The sequence below is a fragment of the Coffea arabica genome, chromosome 8e (assembly GCF_036785885.1).
Source record: "Coffea arabica cultivar ET-39 chromosome 8e, Coffea Arabica ET-39 HiFi, whole genome shotgun sequence".
NCBI lineage: Eukaryota > Viridiplantae > Streptophyta > Magnoliopsida > Gentianales > Rubiaceae > Coffea > Coffea arabica.
This window is the reverse complement of record NC_092324.1, coordinates 50,562,215-50,577,695: the sequence shown is the minus strand read 5'-3', so window position 1 is coordinate 50,577,695 and position 15,481 is coordinate 50,562,215. Positions and strand designations below refer to the sequence as shown.

Genomic DNA, 15,481 nt, shown 5'->3' with positions numbered 1-15,481 from the left:
TAATGACCATGATTTGCTCCTTAACAAAAATTGAAGCCTGTGCTACTCCTAAAACGCTCTGGATCATAACAAACACTATACTTTTTAGTTGACATATGATTACATAGAAGTGTGTTGGAACTTGACAAGGCAAGAAGTGCCTCTAAATGAATAATTGGGCTCTACTAAGGGCAGAAGACTACCCTATAGCTGCCGCCTGCCGGGCAGGTAAATGTACTAGTCTGGTCATCTTTTGGGTAGCTGTATGCATCTGGGCACCTTTCCTTAAAAAATCTGGAATAGTTGGTCGGGCCACAATTGCCGCCTGAGTTGCAACAGTACTGATCAGTCTTGAAAACGGTGCATGGATTGTTGCAACCTCCTGGAGCTTTAAGCACACTTGGGCACTGCCCATTTATGTCGGCGGCGCACCTGATGCCGCCGGTGCATCCAGTGGATGGACGACTAAACTCCATTGGCACATTGAAGCCATCAGTGAGGGAGATGTCGAGGAAGTCCAGGTTATTGAACTGGTTCAGTGCGTATTCTGCTAGAGTATTTGGTGGTGCACCGTAGGCAGTGCACTGAAGAAGTCCACCACAGTCACCGGTCTGACAGCTGCCGCGACCTCTTCCATCGAAGCTGCAATTTGTTCTAGCCCAGATACGACTTCCGGCTGTTCCGGCTGGCACGCTGAGGATCCATGTATGGCCATTATCTAGCCTCTGCCCACCGCCGGGGACCGCTGCAGCCCAAACCGTGTAGTTACAATTGTTTTGGATTTCGAAAGTGGCCGCCTCAGTGGAGGTTGAGAGGAGGGTGATTATTAGAACCGTAGAGGTAAGGAGAAATTTGAGGAATCTCATGGCAGCACAGCAATCAACTATGGAGCCAGTTTTCTTGATTTATTGCTATTACTAATATTAAATACTAGTCAATCTTTTCCTGGTCGGCGTAGGACTAGGGAGATAGATGTACACGGTCACAGACTGGAATGATTGACCTAGAAAAGTCATCATACGAAGTTACATCAAAAAATATATATATATATAATGAGAGAAGTATCAATAATGAATCTTCTAACTTGCCAAGGATGTTTTTTTCTTTTGGAACAATATCATATCAAGGATGCTAGAATTTCTTCTTTTTTTTTTTTTGCCTGGGGATGCCAAGAAAATTGAAATCTAAACGAATTAACCAATTATGTGTTCACTCGTATTAAGGGATTGCAGAATTTATTTATGAACGCGCATTGATAAGTACCATTCCTTAAACTCAAAAGTCAATCCAACTGTCTATTTGATCTTAGAGATGTATTTGTACATCACTACATGATGTGCTGCTTGCAACATAGACGGGAGTGTTTAGATAGCAAACTATCTCAAATAATATTTAGTTTATATCATAAATACATTTTCAATCTATTTTTTTATCTCATATATATCACATTAAAGAAGTGTTACAGTAATTATTCCAAATAATACTTCAAATAATACTCTGTTCAAGCAAACCCATGCGATACCATATTTGACTGTGTAGCAAGAATTTTTACTAGGATCTTTGGTATTGGTCTAAGGGCAAGAGACAACCCTATAGTTGGTTCCTTCAGGGGAAGTGAAAGTGCTATATCATTTAATTTGAGCACACCATATTCGAATGAAGGGGCAGTAAAATCTCCTGATGATGATAAACACTTGATTGAACTATTACAGAGTGTTGGTACTTAACGACTTACAAGTGCCTCTAACTCTAAGTAGTTCGGCTCTACTAAGGGCAAAAGACTACCCTATAGGTGCCGCCTGCTGGGCAAGTATATATACTACTCTGGTCATCTGTTGGGTAACTCAATGCATTCGGGCACATATCCTTAAAAAATCTGGCGAGGTAGGTCCGTTCACATGTGAGGCTAGAGGTGCAACAGTATCCACCAGTATTGAATACGGTACAAGGACTGTTGCAACCGCCGGGAGCTCTAAGCTTAGGTGGGCACTGTCGTTTTATGTCGGCGGCGCACCTGATGCCGCCGGTGCAGCCAATGGACGGACGACTGAACTCCATTGGCACATTGAAGCCATAAAGAAGGGAGATGTCAAGGAAGTCTTGGTTATTAAACCCGTTCAACGAGTATTCAGCTAGAGTAACTGGGGGTGCATGAACACCGTCGACTGTGCACCTAAGAATTCCCCCGCAGTCACCCGTTTGACAGCTGCCGGTGCCGTTTGAGTTGAAGGTACAGTTGGTTCTAGCCCATATACGACCAGTTTGACCTGCGGTGGTTGCTGCCACGTTGACAGTCCATGTTTGGCCGGTAGTAAGCCTCCGGCCGCCGCCGGGAGTGGCCGCAGCCCAAACCGTGTAGGCACAGTTGTTTTGGATCTCAAAAGTGGCCGCCTGAGTGGAGGTTGTGAGGAGGGTGATTGTTAGAACCGTAGAAATAAGGAGAAAGTTGAGGAATCTCATGGCAATAATCAACCATGGAGAGGGAGGGGAGGATGCAGTTTTCTTGACTTTTGTGTTATTACTACTACGTAGTAATTACTACTATAGTATTTTCCTGGTAGAATTTAGGAAGATTAGATGTCCCCCATTCAGCTGCTTCCATGGAGCTGCAGACTAGAATGATTGACTGAGAAAAGTCCTCATGTGACGTAACATCAAAAAACCATAGGAAGAAAAGTCTAATGTTTCTGAAATAATTGTTAGGCACCTGCCAAGCGTATTGTGGATCTAAACAAACAAACCCAATACAGGAATTTAGTCCAAAAATTACCACACGAGTTGGTCGTCAGCGTCACTGATGGCAGAAAGTCATTAATTGAGACTTGGTGGACATTTAGGCCCAGTAGCCAACCGGTCCTCGCATTAACTGGATTAAACGGTCTTGGACCGGATTTGTGTGTGTCAATAGCATAAAACGGGCTTAAGCATTCTTTCTTTCTTTCTTTTTTTTTCGGAAAAAAAAATATATATTTTGGTCGAGATCTTAGGAGCAGCAAAAGAAAATACTTTAAAGAAATGTCCCAAGACCCAACACGGACATTAACAAATTAATTAATGTAGGCACAAATTAATGCGCCTTGCTAACTCCAATCTTCCCCTTTCTTGTTTTCTTCATTTCCCATTGAAGAAGATTTGAAGTCTCTTTTAAAATTTTTTTAAAAAAATTAAAAGAGAAGGATAGCCAACGAATTTGATTAGCTTTAGACGATATCCTTGTTTACGCAAAAAAGGTATCAAATGGACTTCTAAATGCCAAAGGCTGCCCCCCCCTTTTTTTTTTTTGGGTAACAAAGATATAAGGGATGGTAGAATTTCTTGGGATGCAAAGGATTTTTTTTTTTTTAGGATTCCCAAAAGAAAAAAAAACCCAATTACGTACAATATTACATGCGGACTTAGCCTTCCCATGCAACTTCTCGGAGGTGAAAGAAAAGAAAAAGGAAGAAGGAAGAGGAGTGAATAACATCGTTGCACCGTCATGCTTGTAGAAATCCAAGGGTTTGGCCCAAATTACGTAGAAAGAGATCATGCATTCAGCTGTGTTACTATAAGGGATGCTTAAGTTTTATTCATCAACGTGCATTATTAGCTACTTACACCCAATCTCAATCCAACTGTATATTTGGACTTAAAAGAAAGATGCAGTTGCACATCACTACATGTGCTGTTGCAACATATTATTTAGCGTCGGGTACTATATTTGACCATGTAGGAAGTAACGAGAATTTTTAGGATCCTTGGTATTGGCCTAAGGGCAAAAGACAACCCTATAGTTGGTTCCTGCAGGGCAAGTGAAAGTGCTAGTCTGGTCATCTTTCGGGTAGCTGTATGCATCTGGGCACCTATCCTTGAAGAACTTGGAATAGTCAGTCGCACTGCAGCTGCCTGAGTTGCAGCAATACTGATCAGTCTTGAAAACAGTGCATGGATTGTTGCAACCTCCTGGAGCTTTAAGCTCACTTGGGCACTGCCCATTTATGTCGGCTGTGCAGCTGATGCCCCGGGTGCAGCCATTGGATGTAGGGCTGAAATCCATCGGCACATTGAAGCCATCAACAAGGGAAATGTCGAAGAAGTCCAGGTTACTGAACTGGTTCAATGCAAATTCTGCTAGAGTATTTGGTGGTGCACCGTAGGCAGTGCACTGAAGAAGTCCACCACAGTCACCGGTCTGACAGCTGCCGTGGCCACTGCCATCAAAGTTGCAGTTTGTCCTACCCCAAACGCGACCTCCGGTTGTGCCGGCTGCCACGTTGAGGGTCCATGTTTGGCCGTTATCTAGACTCTGGCCACCGCCGGGGACGGCTGCAGCCCAGACTGTGTAGGGACAATTGTTTCGGATGTCGAAAGTGGCTGCATGGGCGGAGGCTGAGAGGAAGGCAGCAATGAGAAGAGTGGAAAAGGCGAAAGAATTGAAGGTTTTCATGGTTAAGGAATGGAGAAAGTTGTGCTTGTATGAATGAGGCTTAAGAGAATGGGTGGGTATTTATAGGATTTGTGGGCATACGGGACTAGTGGGAAAGTCAGGCCAAAGTGTCTATCCTAATGTCATTGGACAATTTGAAATGGTATTATTTCCAGTATACTGAATGGGTGGATAGATTGACTAAGCACTTGCAGTCTTGGAGAAGAAAATTCAAGTCAGGGCAGCCACTTCTTAGTTCTTACTTGGGGACGGGCAGAAAAGCTAGCATTGAAAGACTTGGGGCCCATTCTGTGACCACGTTTCCAGAAGATGGCCCAGAAAAAAAGATTTATTTTTTTAATTTTCTTTCTGTTGAGCAAGAGGGAATTATTATGCATTTTAGAATACAATTTGGCGCTTTACTGACATTCCACTTACCCAAGACAAAAAAAAAAAAGTGCTTTACTGAGTTTCAAGTGGCAAGCTAAATATTTTTGTGAAGTACTCCAGAATCAATCCTCTAGAATTTTATTTTCTTGAGCTACTTTTTTTTCTAAATAATTTAGGAGGATCAATAATAGTTTCCCACTTACTCTTTAATGACTCGAATTCGTGACCCACAATGCTGATTACAAATAAAACATTTTATTAGTTAGACTATGCTTCGTTGTCTTATGAACCCCTACTTACAGCGCCCATGCAATGAGAGAGAAGATAACAATCCATCTTCACTGTTTACATCTATTTTCATCTTTTATTTTAGAGTAATTCTATTTTCTACGATTGGAATAAGCGGTACGTACTTATTGCAACGACGCGTACTTACCTTTCATGCCGCCCATTGTGAATTACGTAGTAGAATTTTTCAACAAAGAATGCCAGCCATGGTAAAACGCACTATATATTTGTTTCTTTAGTAGTATGGTTCCCATGGGAACGGGCCCGTGATGCAGGAAACTGTTAAAATCAACTCCGTTTATGTTTATTTGCAATTTTTTTTAAAAAAAAAAAAAAAAAAAAAAAAACTTTAGATTGCATTTACCACTTCTCTTTCTACAAATCTCGCTTTCTTGATTAGGATTTGCTATTAAAGATTCAAATAAAAACTAATCTTTCTAATTTATTGCCTTGACATATTTGAGATTGGATATTCTGTAGAATATGCTCGTGTTGCATCACGGATTAATTAAGCTTCGTTCGTTCAGTAATTTCTGCTTGACACGAAGGTTGGAATATATCAACTCGATCGTATTACCTCCAATGCTGGGGCGTAAATTGTTGAACCTTGCAAATGCCGGTCAGTCGTGGAACAAGAAGGATTGTTGGAACAGTCAAATTGTCAAAGGATGATAAATTAAGTTATTATCTTCTCTACTTTGGCCTGGTATCGATATCTGGACCGTTTCTGTCCATCTGACGAGAATTAGGAAAAGTATGGCAATGTTATCTTGGTTCCCACTTTTTCATCTTTCGTGGTTTAAGTATCAATAAAACTGGAGGAGAAACTAGAAAAAACAGAATTTGATTATGACACAAATGGAATATGAGCTTGAGACCTTTCACAGAATGAGAGAAAATTTTTGTAAGATGATAATCCAAAAGTTTTATCATCATGGAACCCTTTCTACTCATAGTTTTGCTCCTTTTGATGGACTAACTTTGTCGTAGGTGTAATTTTTTTATTTTTTTTGTGCCAAATTTTTATTCTATGTGTAGAAAAAATATCCTTCCCACATCCTTCCCCTTATGAACAATAAATTATGTGACATGAATGTAAATCCACTTCTCGTGTTGAAAAGAAGTTTTAAAAATCTATTTTAGTGCGTTACTCAATCCTTGAGAAAATGATGAGTTACATAACCAATGATAATCTATTGGCAATCTAGTTCTCTCTAAGGTAAGACTAATCCATCTTGACTTTCAATAATTACTAGTATTATCCAAGAATATCTATTCTCTTCTTTGTTTCTTTAATTAATTGTTGAATGAGGTGTTTCTACAAGTTTCAAGGGTGGTGTAGTTTAAAGAATCAAACACGTAACTAAATAAAAGGGTCTAGAAACTAAAAAAAAAAAAGAGCAACAAATCTGCAAAAACATTAAAAATAACATGTCCAAGGTATAAAAATTTTCCAACGAGAAAAAACAAGGGGACAACAAGCCAGAAAGGAGAGCTAATCTTACGTACTCTCAAGTATTAATGGCAAAAGCCCTTGTCCCGCGAACCCAACTACCTTGCCCTCCTTCCCCACCTTCGAAGAAGAGCAAAGATAAAACAAAAAAGATGAAAAGAAAAGGACACCTTGCACATGATCTTGTCTACTGGAATTCCAAGGGTTTGGCCAAATTAGGTCGAAAGACTCTGGACATATTGACTAATTTGTTCGTATATACTCTCCTTATCATATGGATAAGAATTCCAGGGCTGGCACGTCAGTCAGTTGTTTACTGGCGATGAAAGCTGCAGCTAAAAGAAAAGGAAGAAGAAGACGAAGAAGACTTCAGGAGATTTCGAGCGGAAGAAAAATTGCAGATTTTACATTTCGAGATATCACAACGGACCTCACCTCAGCGCCGCTTGAAAGGAGCAGCTGCCTTTCTTTGCCACGTAGAGTAGAATTTTCTTCGATAGGTCACTGATTGCGGAAAACATAGAATAAAAGTATTCAGAAAACTCTGCTGATCATAACTACATAGGAGGATCTACACGTACGTAAGTCAGTCGGCATGGAGGAACTAAGGTGGTATTGGTGGGGAGGGACCGCCGTCCCAAATTGTGGAAAATTACTTCATTTTTCTCTTTAGAAGTTAAATTTTTTTTTTTTTTGTAAATTCGACTTTTTGTCTCTACAAATAATTTAATACTTGTGGTTAAGGCACACCCAATGTGTGTGCTACTAATAAAAAGATATAAAAAAATGATTAGTATTATTTTTTTTGTTGAAAAATAGTAATTTAAAATAGTTAAATTGTTGTATTATTTTTTTATAAAAAAAAAATGGTATTTTTCTGTTAGGGAAGTGATAGCTAATTCAACAAATTAATATGAGTTAAAGTGATGTAATTCTCTTTAGAAGTAAGGATAGATTTGGTAATACATTAAATGACACAATTTTTTCACTCCAAACCCCTCTCTCCTATTTTAAGGAAATTTTCTGGTTTTGTTTATGCTGGTGAAAATAAATTAAAATTTTAAGTATCAAAAATTCAAAGAAAATTTTTGTTTTCACCCAAAAAATTTATGTGTGTGCCCCCAATGAAAAATAAAATTTAACTTGCAATTTAGAAAAAAAAAAACTTTCTTTTGGCCCCAAAAATCTGTATGCAAACATATATATATATATATATTGTATGTATATGTGTTTATAATAACTCTTTGTAGAAAATTCAAGTCAAAATCACAATCCATTACTTCGACGATACCTAAAATACAAACCCAATTCTATTAATACAAGTTTAGTCTGCTAGTGCGATTTCCAATATGAAAAAGTTAATGCTTTCATCTTGTGTTATTTGGTGAGTACGTACAGATCTAGTTGCTATTATTTGGGATGCGGATCTTAGGGTCCGTTTGATTAGGAGTAAAATGTTTTCCTTGGAATAATATTTTCCATGGAAGTACTTTTCCAGGAAAATCATTTCCTTTTCATCATTTTCGAGTGTTTGGTTAGTCTATTGAAAATATTTTCTAACTTCATTTTCTAGTGTTTGTTTAGCATTTGAAAATATTTTCCAACTTTGGAATATTGTCTTTCTTACCTCTACCTTTACTTTCTACAAATTCTAATCACAGATTCCTTCTTATAGAGAATTGAAATTTTCATTCCATTGTTTGGCTTTAATAAAAATCTTAGGAAATTGTATATACGAAGAAAAAAAATTCCTTAATAACAATACTAGTGGAAATTGATTTTTCCACTCAATGTAAATATTTGGGCTACACCTTTCTTCTCTACCCAAACCATCTATTGTCTATCTAGTGTCAAGTGGTTCAACCATTCTTCGGTAATTGGTTCCTGCATAAAGACAAAGAGTCTAAAAAGCCACCCTTTCTTTTTTGAGGCATTTGCTCTGCTTCATCTAGGGCTGCAAACGAACTGAACCGCTCGCGAGCTGATCGAGTCGAGTTCGAGTTAGCTCGAGTAGAAATCGAGCTCAAAATATTAACTTCGTTAGCTCGCGAATCGGGTATAAATTTTTATTTTTTTATTTTAAGTATATATATTTTTTATATTTTTTAATTTTAATAGTAAAATTACATATATATCATTAATATTTTATTATTTATTAAAAAATATATTATTTTATTTATTTTTTAAAAAATAAAATAATTATTTTTTATTTTTTTCGAGCTTGAGTTCGAGCTCAATGAAATTATGTCGAGACTCGACTCGATTAGGCCAAAACTCGACTTGGCTCGACTCGTTTACACTCCTAGCTTCATCAACTATGCCGTGTAATCTCTTGACTCCAGTAGCTTCCAACTATGCCATAGTTTCTGCTTAAGCAGTTTTCCACTAATGAACGCAAGCTTATCTGTCTCTATCCTAGCCTATGGAGCGCAAGCAGGCAAACATGTCAAGGTACCCAGTACATGAGTTTAAAAACATTTCAGCTGCTCCCTTCCAGTGTATCTGGACTTTAGAGTTACTCTGACAAACTATAGTAAGGAAAGTTCTTGTCTGATAACAATCAACTAAAATATCAAATGACATCATAATGTTACCATGACATGACCATTAGTAGATCCCTGAATTAGATGATCCAGTAAGCATGAAAACCATTAGAACTGCTCTTACTAGATTACATACAACATCTTTTTTCGTCAAAAGAATCTCATATATGAAAAATCTGTATTAAAAATCTCATATATTATGATAACTCTTTGTAGAAAAATCAAGTCAAAATCACAATCCATTACTTTGACGATGCCTAAAAATACAAACCCAATTCTATTAAATACAAGTTTAGTCTACTAGAGAGATTTCCAATATGAAAAAGTTAATGCTTTCATATTGTGTTATTTAGTGAGTACATATATTATTTGGGATGTGGATCTTAATGTCTAATTCTATTGGTCGAACTAAACTATTTTCATTTTATATTGTGCCTCAACTGGAATAATTTTTAATTCTACCACTGTAGAACTAATTTCCTAGGATAATAGCTAGAATGACTAGCGTTTGATACAATTGAAATCTTAAACTGCTCTTCAAAGTATCTCTTGTGAACATGTGGGAAACAAATCTCTCTCAAAGAGAAAATGAAGCAAAAGGTATAAAATTCTCCACAATTTTTTTCGTGTGTTCTATTATTCTAAAAATTGTACTTACAAAAACATGTTAGTGATTATAAACTTTTGAGTAGGATTTTGCAATTCTTTGTATAGCTAAAGAAGAAGCAGCCACAATCACATTATTGTGTTGTTTATTAAACTTCACATTGATGAGTCCAGACAAATATTAGATGAGTAGAAAACGAGGAAAGACGATTTAGTAGGAAATATTATGTCGCCAGATTGACATATTAAATACTCTAATTCTCAAGATTATACATCCAAACTAAGCACGTTTTAAGAATACTTTGTGGATAGCATATTCGGAGGACTGACTAGGAAAATGAATATTGTTTGGCCTTTTAGTTTCAACTTTAAGTGAGCTTCGTTGAAGTGATCCGGACTTAGGGACATATATTGGCTGTTAGGGCTGCTTGTCGATCAGTACTCTCTTAGTCTGCAGTTATTGGATGTAGGACTAAACTCCAGTGGGACGTTGAAGCCATTAACAAGAGAAATGTCAAAGATGTCTCGGTTATTGAATTGATTTACTGCGTATTCCGCTAGGGTGCACTGAATAATACCATTGCAATCACCAGTTTGGCGCCAACAGCGTGCCTTTTGAGCTGTTGGTAATCCCAAGACTTTGACTTTAAAGTCTGGAGACACTAAATTGTGATTGTCACCTTTGAATGGCTTCTTTCAATGGTTGCACCAAAGCTGCAGTTGATTCTAGCCCAGATATGTCCTACTGTGTTGGCTGCGACAAAATTTTTCTTGATAATGAAAGAATCCATATACGGAAAGAGTTTATCTAGCAGATGAGGAAACGACTGTTCCCGAATCAAGTTCATACTGCATATTCATCTGCCTAGACCGATATGAGATAATGGATGGCAAAAGGGTGGGATTAACATGCATGGTCAATTACCACAAAAGAAGATACTATACGTACTAATCAAGACCTGTTATCTGTTCAAGGTAGATGTGAATGCAAATGAATATGCATGTTTAAATGGATCAAACTATACATTGAATGTCCCGAAAATCCAATTTAGTTGGTCTAGAGACATTAACAAGATGATTTTGAAGTCTCTAGTTCGAATCTCAAATCCTTTTCTTTTCTCCTTTTTTTTTATAAGGTTTGGATCTTCTCTTGAACCCGCCATAAAAAAATTGTACATTGAAACGTGTTCACACAAAAAAAACACATAAATTAAAGAGAAAGGGATGTACATTTTTAGGAAGAGTTTGTCGCTTATAATGTTTTATTGCAATTGTGAGATAGAGAACCCACTATAGAGTTTCATATTGATGAACGCACCTTCGATCACCCGAGCAGGATAGTTATAGGGTCTTGCGTAAGAATTAAACTGAAAATTGAGATAGAAAATAGGCTAGACCATATTCTTTTTGTAGGCAATTTACTAGGGTAATCCTGCGCCAACAAAACAATTGCTGTGAAAAAAAAAAATTGTGTGGACTTGAATCCCTTGTTTTCTCTAGCTCCTTGTAAAAGACTATCAATTTCTCTTATGGGGGAATTAGTTTCAAATCGTTTCGATTTTCCACTTCTTCTTCAAATTTTATATGTATATTCTTTCTATTCAACTAAAATATTGAACCTTTTTTTTGCCTAAAAAAAAATTGAACCATTTTTTCTTTCGAATAACTCACACATTCGACTTGAGAGGAAGAAACTACCGAGGAAAAAGGAATAATTCAATGAATATTAAACAGGTTATTAGAGTAAGAAATAACACGAACATCCAGTAGCTATTAACTTTATTATCAGTTCTTAGTTTTTATTTGAACTGAATATTGCATTTGCAGATGACATTATGTGTTGTGTCCAGCAAATTATTGTGCCATGCATGTATAAATATTTAACTAGTCTCAAGCAAGTCTTTGTTTTAAGGATCTTTTCATGGGCAAAAGACAACCCTATAGTTGGTTCCTCCTCGGCAAGTGAATGTGCTAGTCTTGTCATCTTTCGGATAGCTGTATGCATCCGGGCACCTAGTCTTGAAGAACCTGGAATAGTCGGTCGGCCCGCAGCTGCCTGAGTTGCAGCAGTACTGATCAGTCTTGAAAACAGTGCATGGATTGTTGCAACCTCCTGGAGCTCGAAGCTGATTCGGGCACTGCCCATTTATGTCGGCGGTGCACCTGATGCCCCGGGTGCAGCCATTGGATGTAGGGCTGAAATCCATCGGCACATTGAAGCCATCAACAAGGGAAATGTCGAAGAAGTCCAGGTTATTGAACTGGTTCAGTGCGTATTCTGCTAGAGTATTAGGTGGTCTACCGTAGGCAGTGCATTGAAGAACTCCACCGCAGTCACCGGTCTGACAGCTGCCACGGCCGTTTCCATCGAAGTTACAATTTGTTCTAGCCCAGATACGAGCTCCGGCTGTGCCGGCTGCCACGTTGATGGTCCATGTTTGGCCTCGGTCTAGCCTTCGACCACCGCCAGGTACCGCTGCAGCCCAGACTGTGTAGGGACAATTGTTTCGGATGTCGAAAGTGGCAGCATGGGCGGAGGCTGAGAGGAAAGCAATGATGAGAAGAGTGGAGATGCTGAAAGAATTGAAGGTTTTCATGGTTAAGGAATGGAGAAAGTCGTGCTTGTATGAATGAGCAAGGCTTAAGAAAATGGGTGGGTATTTATAGGGTAGCGGGCGACTATGGCATGGAGGGCCAAAGTGTGTAATGTCACTGGTAAATCCGAAATTTTGTATTGAACAGCCGGATAGATTGACTAAAAGTAGTCCAAAATAATCAAGGTGGACCCTCATTAACTCTGGCAGTCGCAGCAAACTGTTACTAAGATGCTTGTGCTTATCTGCAATTTTGTTTAAAAAATAACTTTAGATTGCATTACTACTACTCTTTCTCTAAATCTTTCCTTTCTTGATTGGGATTTACCGTTAAAGATTCAAATAATAAAACTAATCTTTCTAGCTACTATATATTAAAGATTCAAAACTTCTGCTTGATCTGGTGGACCTCTCTAGCTACGTGAGGAAATAGACATAAATAACGAGGATGGAAAATTCCAACCTGGAACTGGAAGTGCCCCCGAGGTATGAACAGACGAAAAGTAGTACTCTAATTCTGGCGCAGTAGATGTATATCCATAATAGGACAAGGCGGAGTCGTAATGGTTGAACCTTGCAATTGCCGGTCACCCGTGGAATAAGGATTGTTGGAACAGTCAAATGAATGAAATGATGAAGATGACGAATGAAGAATTATATCTGTCCCTACTTTGGGCTGCTATGGATGACTGGACTGGACTGTTTCCGTCCCTCTTATTTATAAGGATTAGGGAAAAATATCGCAATGTTTTTTTTTTTTTTCCTTTTTTTCTTCTTTTGTAGTCTGTGCGTCATTCAAACTAATGGTATAAAATGAAGCAGATCAAAACTAGAACAAAAAAAATTTTGATTATGACACGAATAGAATATTAGCTTGAGAGCTTTCATCTTCTGATAAGATGGTAATCCAAACGTTTTATTAGGGGACACTTTCTACTCACACAGTTTTGTTGTTTCTTTTTGAAGGGCTGATTTTGCCGTGCATTATAGATGCAAAGATTTTGTTTTATCACAAAATTTTATTCTACGAATAGAGAAAATGATGAATTACATAACTAATGGGCTTAGCTCAACATAAAAAGTGGTATTATTCTTGTAATAATTATTAGTAATATTATTATTATTCTAAAGGAAATGGATATGAAGTATCTTATAAGTGAATTTTTTCTTCTCTGGCGTTGTGCTTTTATAACTAGACTTCATATTTCCGTCCCATGTATTCTCTTCTTTGTTTCACCATGTTATAACTCTTCAGTTGTTTTCCATTTTAGAGTAATTCTATTTTCTACAATTGCAGTAAGCAGTTAGAGAAAATTGGATGTAGCAATGCCATTTTGTTGAGCATTTTAATTATTTTATTTTTTCTTTATTACTGTCTAACTCGTATCTTTATTTCATGTTGAGAAAATTTGGATCACTGCCTGCCCACCTTTCTGTCAATGGAGGACTTGGAAAGTTTTCTTGAAAATAACTTCGATATAATTGCTCTATGTCGATGGGCCAATAGATCGCAAAGAATGTGGAAATTTGCCATGTAGAATTAGTGAAAGTATCAAGGAGGCGAAGCTTTCCACCATCCGCACACACTTAAGGATAATCTTGTGGAAAGACATTTGTGATGAAAGACTTCTATGTCTACCATGTTGTCTGTTCTTGTTAAATGCTTCTTCTTTTGTTTGTGCTGCCTTTAACCCAATGGAAGCCTTAATCCTATATTCAGCTATGGTGTAGCTAAAATTAACAATTTTTTTAAAAAAATTTAAAGAAGACCAATACTCTAAGTCTTTCAAGAAGAAAAGGAATGACTTGAGAGTTGCATTGGGACGCATTTGGGTCGAGTCGAATTCGATTAGTGACTTGAGAGTTGCATTAGGGGCGCATTTGTCGAGTCGAGTTCGAATAGTGTACTACTTGATCTCGACTCGATATAAAATAATAACTCAAACTCGTCGAACTTTTAAAAATTGAGTTCGAGTTCAAACTCGATTTCAATTTACCTTACTCCCGCTCGAGTTAATTAAACAGAATCAAGTCAAATTAAGTTCAATTGAATCTATTCGAGTGTAATCGAATTTAATCAAACCTATTCGAGTCTAATCGAACTCACGTAATAAAAATTAATATTTTACATATAATTTTAAATAAATGATATTAATGACATTTCACAATAATAATTATAAAAAGTTTAAAATATATATTATAAAAAGTTTGATTAGGCTCGAGACTTTGAGTACAAAATATTGGATCTCAAATTTGAACTCGGTCAAAATGAGATCGAGTCGAGCTGTTGATTGAATAGTTTGCGAGGTCGAGTCAAGTTACTTGGTTTAACATCACCCCTAGTTATATAATATTATGATCTCAATAGGTCTGTCTATTTACCAAAATTTGCAAAAAAAAAAAAATCCAAATTTATTCTACTTACATCATAAATATAAATTTTAATTATTTTTTTATTTCATATATATTACATCACAAAGAGTATTATAGTGCTATTTTAGATAATTTTTTTCATATAATTTCCCGTCCAAAGCGAAGGGACCCATTGTTGTTTGACAAATGTTACCATCAACCAAGTCGGCTCTATTGGACAAACACGGAAAATACAAAGGGTATCCAGCCAATGACTGGACTAAGCCATCTATTTCGAGGGCAGGCAAAGAGCTCTTCGATGCCTGGGCCGACACTAAAAGTTTTGAGGACCTCAAATGGCCCAATAATGGAAATGTAAGTGGACTGAACCGACCAGAGTTGGTGTGCCTTAAGTCTCACGGCCACCATGACAATTCCAGTTGTCGTAGCATAGGGTGACTTTTACCATAAACTAACTCCTTTCTTTTTCACCTATCGATCCAATTTAATGTTAGCAAAACAGGCTGCTATGGTTTAAGAAACCGAGAACGCCCCAATAAAAAATGTACGTTACGCATTGTAATTTCGTAATATAATATAAACGGTTCATTTAAAGCAAATTTAAACCAAGTTGTTAGTAATACGTTTCGATGGTATTTATCACACTTGCTAGACATTTATTCAAATAACAAAATTATACTTAATATGAAGTATTCTATTAATTTCACAAATAAATATTATGGTTTAGATTCATTAATCGTTAGAACTTAAAACTAGAGATGCAAATGGATCGAGAACTTATTCGGTCAAAACTCGAACTCAAACTCGAGTTTGAGCAGTAGCTCAAATTCGAGTCTAATATATGAAATTT

General features: G+C 37.2%; 4 protein-coding genes and 1 long non-coding RNA gene across 5 annotated transcripts; all 5 read right to left on the bottom strand.

The window, feature by feature from the left end:
- Positions 1-66: 66 nt before the first annotated feature.
- On the bottom strand, positions 67-970 carry LOC113703568 (protein P21-like). Its single transcript, XM_027224970.2, has one exon. The coding sequence runs from the start codon at positions 843-845 to the stop codon at positions 165-167; it is 681 nt and encodes a 226-aa protein (XP_027080771.1). The 5' UTR covers positions 846-970; the 3' UTR covers positions 67-164.
- A 535-nt stretch (positions 971-1,505) lies between these two features.
- On the bottom strand, positions 1,506-2,707 carry LOC113703567 (protein P21-like). The gene has a single exon (XM_027224969.2). It carries the CDS (start codon positions 2,437-2,439, stop codon positions 1,747-1,749), a length of 693 nt encoding a protein of 230 aa, XP_027080770.1. The 5' UTR covers positions 2,440-2,707; the 3' UTR covers positions 1,506-1,746.
- An 814-nt stretch (positions 2,708-3,521) lies between these two features.
- Positions 3,522-4,446, bottom strand: LOC113703570 (thaumatin-like protein). The gene has a single exon (XM_027224973.2). The coding sequence runs from the start codon at positions 4,403-4,405 to the stop codon at positions 3,728-3,730; it is 678 nt and encodes a 225-aa protein (XP_027080774.1). The 5' UTR covers positions 4,406-4,446; the 3' UTR covers positions 3,522-3,727.
- A 2,007-nt stretch (positions 4,447-6,453) lies between these two features.
- Positions 6,454-7,249, bottom strand: LOC140012977 (uncharacterized). The gene is made up of 2 exons (XR_011820038.1): positions 6,951-7,249; positions 6,454-6,850 (listed from the first exon to the last, which is right to left on the bottom strand). It is a non-coding gene; the product is annotated as an uncharacterized lncRNA (long non-coding RNA).
- A 4,166-nt stretch (positions 7,250-11,415) lies between these two features.
- LOC113703569 (thaumatin-like protein) lies at positions 11,416-12,314 on the bottom strand. Its single transcript, XM_027224971.2, has one exon. It carries the CDS (start codon positions 12,259-12,261, stop codon positions 11,584-11,586), a length of 678 nt encoding a protein of 225 aa, XP_027080772.1. The 5' UTR covers positions 12,262-12,314; the 3' UTR covers positions 11,416-11,583.
- Positions 12,315-15,481: the final 3,167 nt, after the last annotated feature.

Bases quoted from the DNA above. Each gene is read 5' to 3' on its own strand.
- LOC113703570 (XM_027224973.2), bottom strand. From the start codon at position 4,405: ATGAAAACCTTCAATTCTTTCGCCTTTTCCACTCTTCTCATTGCTGCC.
- LOC113703569 (XM_027224971.2), bottom strand. From the start codon at position 12,261: ATGAAAACCTTCAATTCTTTCAGCATCTCCACTCTTCTCATCATTGCT.
- LOC113703568 (XM_027224970.2), bottom strand. From the start codon at position 845: ATGAGATTCCTCAAATTTCTCCTTACCTCTACGGTTCTAATAATCACC.
- LOC113703567 (XM_027224969.2), bottom strand. From the start codon at position 2,439: ATGAGATTCCTCAACTTTCTCCTTATTTCTACGGTTCTAACAATCACC.